Source organism: Triticum dicoccoides, chromosome 2B (assembly GCF_002162155.2).
Source record: "Triticum dicoccoides isolate Atlit2015 ecotype Zavitan chromosome 2B, WEW_v2.0, whole genome shotgun sequence".
Classification (NCBI taxonomy): Eukaryota; Viridiplantae; Streptophyta; class Magnoliopsida; order Poales; family Poaceae; genus Triticum; species Triticum dicoccoides.
The window spans coordinates 814,966,132-814,973,105 of record NC_041383.1 but is presented as its reverse complement, the minus strand read 5'-3'; the positions used below and the strand labels follow the sequence as shown (position 1 = coordinate 814,973,105).

Below are 6,974 nucleotides of genomic sequence, written 5' to 3'. Positions count from 1 at the left end.
AAGTCGACGCCTTTCAGCGCCACGCCGCCGAGCTGCTCCTCGACCTGCTCCCCTGCTCCCCCGACGCCGCCCCCGCCGACGCCAAGAACGCGCCGCCGGAGATCCTCTCCATCGCCTGGACCCAGCACCTGCTCGACTCCTTCCTCATCTGCCTCGAGGAGTTCCGCTCCGCGCTCCTCGGCGGCGGCCCCGGGGCCCTCGCCAGGCCCCCGCTCGACCGCCTCGTCGCCGACTTCTTCGACCGCGCCGTCAAGGCGCTCGACCTCTGCAACGCGCTCCGCGACGGCCTCGACCTGCTCCGCCAGTGGCGCAAGCACCTCGCCATCGCCGCCGCCGCGCTCGCCCCCCAGGGCGCCGCCTCCGACCCCGCCGCGCCGCTCGGGGAGGGCCAGATCCGCCGCGCCCGCAAGGCGCTCACCGACCTCACCATCCTCATGCTCGACGACAAGGACGCCGGCGGCGGGGGGCAGCGCAACCGCTCCTTCGGCCGGGCGGGCAACGCCGGCAAGGACGCCGCCGGGCAGCAGAGCCGGGGGCACCACCGCCGCAGCAGCAGCGGCTCCGGCTCCGGCTCCGGCGGCTCCCACTTCAGGTCGCTGTCCTGGAGCGTGTCCCGCACCTGGTCCGCGTCCCGCCAGCTGCAGGCCATCGGGGGCAACCTGCCGGTGCCCCGCGCCAGCGACGTCGCCGCCACGGGCGGCCTCGCCTCCGCCGTGTACACCATGGGCGCCGTGCTCTTCGTGACCGCCTGGGCGCTCGTCGCCGCCATCCCCTGCCAGGACCGCGGCCTCCAGGCGCACTTCGCCGTGCCCAGGAGCTTCCACTGGGCCGCCCCGGTCACCACGCTCTACGAGCGCGTCCTCGAGGAGTCCAAGAAGAAGGACCGCAAGCACTCGTGCGGGCTGCTCAAGGAGATACACCTCATCGAGCGGTGGTCGCGGCAGCTCATGGAGATCACCGACGCCGCGCAGTTCCCCCTGGACGAGGAGAAGGACGCCGAGGTGCGGGTGGCCGCGCAGGAGCTGGTGCAGGTGTGCGAGACACTCAAGGACGGGCTCGACCCGCTCGAGCGGCAGGTGCGCGAGATGTTCCACCGCATCGTGCGCACCAGGACGGAGATCCTCGACTGCTTGAGTAGGCCCAACACCGCCGAGTAGGCGCACCGGCATGGATCATCGTGGCAATGCTGTTTGGTTGAACATTGTGTGATATACTCAAAATGCAGGTGGTATGCTCCACCGATGATTGATCGCCGGTTGAAATCGAGGTAGCTCTCCTCTGCATAAGTTATACATGTGTCTTGTTGCATAGAGGCCGGCGTGGCCTTATGATAAAATCGGAGTCGTTTAGTTGTATTTGATTTATTCTTTGTTTGTAGCAGCTTGTGAATCCTTCTCTTATCTGGGCAGTGCTTGGTACTGACGGTCTAACACTATTGTTTTATTCTTGAAATCTGGCTTGGTTTGGTTTGGTTTGGTTTGGTAATGCCGCCCAACACTTAGGTGCTTGGTTCATGTCATGATTGATTAGGGCTGTACAGGGCTTGTTGCCGCGATAGTTTCGACTGTGAGTGATTTATGCGATCCAGGTCCAGTTTAGAGTTGGATGCATGCTAACGTCCTCTGTCGATGGTCATGGTGTCGATGAGATGTTTGGGCAACTTTGATTGTTGGTCATGTTATCCTAGTTTGTTGCACCTAGCATGCATTTGCCACTTAGACACAGATTATCAGTGGAGAATGGAGATAGCATTGCTCTGTTGTCTGAGTGAAATTTTGGATATCTGTAAATGCATTTTGATCTGATGGCCAGATAGCATTGGTAGTACTGTATGTTCAGGGCTTGTTGGTACGACGGTTGCAGATGCGCGTAATTTATGTGATCCAGGTTCAGTTTAGAGTTGGGTGCATGCTAAGGGGCTCTGTTAATGGTCGTGATTTCCATGAGCTGTTTGGGCAACCTTATTTGGTCCTGCACTCCTGCATTTGTAGTTGGCTGTGTACCCAGCATGCATTTCCTACGTTCTTTGGGCGCACATTATCAGTGGGGGTAGCATTGTTCTGTTCTCTGTGTGAAGTTTTTGATCTGTAAATGCATTTTGCTGTGGCCGCCGCCCAGACAACCATGCTGTGCTTGGTATGAAACAGTCATGTGAAGATTGTCTATTTTGTTGGACAAAAATTATGCAGATGCTTTGTGTCCGATGAAAGCCAGCCCGACCTTTGTATGATGCTCATCTAAAACATACTATAACAAACGCAATGGATGGTGTATATGCACCGTCGTGTCAATATCGAACCAAATTTATCGTGCACATAGCACAACTCCTGAATTCGAGATTGGTCTGTTGGTGATAGTAGATCAGGTGTAAATGTTGTGACTGATGTTCCTCTCATTTGATTCATGTCTCTGGATTCATAGAGCGTCGACGGTCACTTAGGGAAATGCATATATGGATGCAGACTTCTTTTGCAATTGGGGACCGACGGCTCAGTTCAGAGGCTCTGCTTGTAATGTTTGGATGAAACCCAAGCTGGTTAAGATTGGTTAGGCTTTTTCCTTGTGGGTGTTGCTGGTAGGCACCACCTAGTGCAACAACGTTTTCCTTGCTGCCGAGCAAAATGATGCTGCATGAATGAGAGGCCGCTTGTTGCGGAGCCATTTCTTACTGGGCAGGAGCCAGGAATCTGCTTCCTCGTGTCCGCCCGTCCACATCTGCAACTGCTAACTTGCACCGCCCAACCACAGTTTCTTTCTGCGTTTCTTCTTGGTCAGAAGAGTGAGGTGAGCAGCAGCACGTTTGGTTGCAAGGAAGACGCCCATTGTCAACTCAACTACTCCTTTTAAAAATGTCATGGTCTAAAAAATACAAATAAAATAAAAATGCCATGCTATCTGCAATAAAACTACCCTGTGGTTAATATAATTGCAATGGTCTAAAAATGATTTAAAAAATCCATGCTATCCTACGATGTAACCTACAAAGTGATCCACTAAAAAAAACTTACAACAAAAAAGAAATGTCATGGTATGCCGACATGACCATTTAATAAGATTTGACCATCAAATTGTAAGAACAATTATTGTGTTGGGCATGTATTCTCACCTACAACATCATGTCGATACATTAAAAAAAAATCTGAATTTCAACTAGCTTTGTTGTGGTGCAATAAAAAAACTCCACCGCCACCCAACTCGACCGCCACTCATGCTCATCGACGATCTCAATGGACACAATGGCGGCGTCACACATCTCCTCCCGCACCTCATCGGTGACGTCTGGACTCGTCCCTGCCGCCGCCCGGCTCATCCCGCTGGCGCATGTGGAAAATGAGAGGATACGGTGAGGGGAAGAGGTGCGACAGGGAGTAGATGCATTTGCGTTCGCCACAGGCTCTCTCCTAGCGAATGAGACGGCCTTTTAGAATTTAACATTAGGTTTTTTGAAGATAGTAAGACTTGCTAACTCTAGGGCAAGTTCGAGTAAAAACATTTGTACTAAACTTTTATACTTATTTATAGCTCATTTATTATAAAACATAAATTTAGAACTGTAATAAAGCATATCATCTAGGGTTCCTCGGATAATGCGATATCTCACACCGGGAAAATCCTTAACCCTGCTCCTGTTACTAATACTACAAAATGTTATTGTAAATTATGGCCAACGATATCTCACACCGGGAAAATCCTTAACCCTGCTCCTGTTACTAATACTACAAAATGTTATTGTAAATTATGGCCAATACCAGGTATATAAGTAGTGATTTCAAATCCAGAGGTTAATCGTACTCTGGCAACTTACGTAGGGTAGAGTTGGGTTTTTTGGGGTTGATAGTGGAAAATTCGACAAATAAGTCACCCTTACTATCCCTTTACATAACCGTACACAAGATTTTCACCTCATACGGCTCCTCGGTCAATTCTTTCGAAGGGATCATTTTCCTCCTTCAAGAGTCTTCGCCTTTCTTCCACTCCATCTCGAAGAATAACTAATACCAATTGAATCATGTTTTCATGTTCTATTTGAACACTTTCCATTTATGATATGGTTAAAAGATAATATTTTTCTTTTACCAAACATATGCAGATTAAATCACGTCTTATAATAGTAAAAAATATTTCTCTTGTCGATGATATCAATGGATGCAATCGCGGCGTCACGCAACTACTCCCCACTTTGTCAATGACGCCTGTGTTAAACACAATATCTTGTGTAGCGTGACAGCCTAGGAGAGGTTGCAATCTTGTGCCGCATAGTTAGGTAGTTAGATGGATAATTCAACTAGGTAACCATAAACACTTATCTCTATCTTTCTTCTCCCTCAAGTTGTAATCTCCGAACTGTATGCGGTATCCAGGGAGAAGATGCGTTTGCGTTCGCCATTGATTCCCTCCCAGCGAATGCGACTGCCTTTTAGAATCTAACACTAGTTTTTTTTCGAAAATATTAAGACTTGTCAATTTTAGGGCAATTTCAAGTATAAAACATTTGTACTAAACTTTTATACTTATTTATAGCTCATTTATTACAAAACATAAATTTAGAACTCTAATAAACCACATTTTAAGGTGTGCACATCTGTACTCAACGAAACTTAAGCAATTGTTGCAAGAGAAGTCTATTTTTTTGCGATGTTGCCCCTTAAAATCTTTAAACCAAATTATGAGTAAATGAAAAACAACAAAAAAACACTATATATTAACTTGCGACACTTGCATGGATTAAAGTGTATATATATCCCCTCTCTCTCTGTGTTGTCGACAAAATATCTTGATAATAGTTTCTAGTCTATAATTGTATATAAGCATCTAAATATTTCTAGAGTATATATGGTCTGTACAGGGAGTTTTTCTTCTTCTTTATAGTAGGTTCTGTTCAATAGTCAATTGTATTTTACATTGTATAGTTGGTTCAATAATCAAGTAAAAATGTGCATGTTGTAAGATTTTGGATACCTGCAAGTGCATTTTGATCTGATCGCCAGACAGTCATGCTAGTAGTGTATGAAACAGTTATGTTAAGATTGCCTCTTGTTTATTCTTCAAATCTGGTTTGGCTTGGTAATGCACTCCTGCATGATTTGGTCTGTACAAGGCTTGTTGGTAGGATGGTTGCGACAGCGTGTAATTTATGTGATCCAGGTCCGGTTTAGAGTTGGATGCATACCAAGGTGCTCTGTTAATGGTCATGAGCTGTTTGGGCGGCCTTACTTGGCCCTGCACTCCTGCATTGGTACCTGGTAGTACTTAGTATGCATTTCCTACTTGGATACATGGATACACATTATCAGTAGAGATAGCACTGCTTTGTGAAATTTTGGATCTGCAAGTGCATTTTGATGTGTTCACCGCCAAGACAACCATGCGGCGCTTACTTGGAAGCAATTATTTTTGTAGGCAAGAGATGTCCTTTAATTTAAGATTGATCTTTTGGTGATCAGATTTAATGTTGTGATCGATGTTCCTCTCGTTTTATTCATTCATGTCTCTCGACCTCGACGGCCATTTAGGCAAATACATATATGGATGCAGACTTGTTTTGCAATTGGGGATCGACAGATCGTATACTAAATGTGGCGCCTGCGGTTTACCCTGTTTCTTGCTTATTACATGAATGGAACTGGAAGTATACCGTAACAGGTAGCCAATTCCTTGGCACTCTGTTACATACATAGCTTAGGGTTCATGATCGCTCACTTTGTATACTACTGCTGTTTTTTTTAGAACGAAGGCTCAAGGGGAGCCCGGCTTTGAATTAACAAAGCCATCAACCGGTCAGGATTACACAAGGCCACCAAGCAACAGCGACCAAAAGATACAATGGAGCTGAGTGAACAGCTAACAATGCAACACGCATTACAGCTGCAAGAAAAATTACATGAAAATCCCTGCTAGTAATGTCGAAGCCTACTGCACATAGCCAGCAGAGAGAGGAGCAACAGAGAAGCCACGATTATCAGCCGATAGCCAAAGAGAGTTGAGAACTGTCTGAACCCAGGGATAAGGGAAGAACATCGCTCCCAACGCCGAAGAGAAACCCTTTCCTCTTGCCTAGGCCCGAAGGCGCCGCACCGTCGGATCGTTGGCGCTCACCCGAGAACTAGAGCAGACAAGCAGTACTACCCTCGCCACGCTGGTGACACACACCACAACTGCACTGCCACCTCTCCCGAACCACCATGAGCAGAAGGATAGCCGTTGGGAGGTCGCCGAAGAAGAAAGCTTGCAGAGGCCAAGAGGCGGAGCAGGGGAGCACCAGGTCCCGTTCCAATGTCTGCAAAGAACACTTGCAGGAATGAGCACCCTCCACAGAAAGAACGCAGAGTTGGCCTCGCAGCCGACAGACACCCACCATCCACATCGCCCCTCTCCCGAAGAACAAGACACCCCAGACGGCGCCTCCAACGAGGATGCGACGCGCTAGGCGCCGCCGCCGGCCAGCCCGAAACGGGCTTTGGGTTTTCACCCGGGGTCTGGGACGGGGGTGAAGAGGAGAGCCCTCAACGACGCCTCCAGGGAAGTACACGACGCGCACACGCGCCGCCGCCGTCATGGCCGGAGGACTGGCCAAGGGTTTCCCCCGGGCTCAAACCTGAGCACCCGCACCCCACCAGCACCAGATTCAGCGACCAAAGTCGCAGAAGGGCTCAACCGGAGGGGAGGAGAGAGCAGGGGAGGAGGACGCCTGACCTTCAGATCTGGGGCAGAGAAAAATCCGCGACGCGACCGCCCACCGAATCTTCGCTGCCCGGGCAGCCGAGGATGCCGGCCACCACTTCCTACACGCGCTGCCCGTCGCGGAGGCAGTGCCGCCGCCCCGGCTTCCAGGTCCTTCGCGGGGGCACGAAGCGACGCAGCACCTCACCGCCACCTTCATCGACGACTGACCAGGCTTGCCCGTCGATCCCCTCAGGTGGCGGCGGGGCGGGGCTGGGGGAAACCCTAGTCGCCCCCGGGAGGACGACGCGAGG

General features: G+C 49.8%; 1 protein-coding gene across 1 annotated transcript in view; it reads left to right on the top strand.

Moving 5' to 3' along the window:
- Window positions 1-1,485, top strand: part of LOC119366546 — a 2,162-nt gene extending 677 nt beyond the window's left edge. Inside the window, exons 2-3 of the mRNA XM_037632301.1 lie at window positions 1-65; window positions 102-1,485. The exon at window positions 1-65 is cut by the window's left edge and continues 5 nt beyond it. Of these exons, the coding sequence (XP_037488198.1) occupies window positions 1-65; window positions 102-1,157 (1,121 nt within the window). The 3' untranslated portion in view covers window positions 1,158-1,485. The remainder of the gene's footprint in view (window positions 66-101) is intronic.
- Window positions 1,486-6,974: the final 5,489 nt, after the last annotated feature.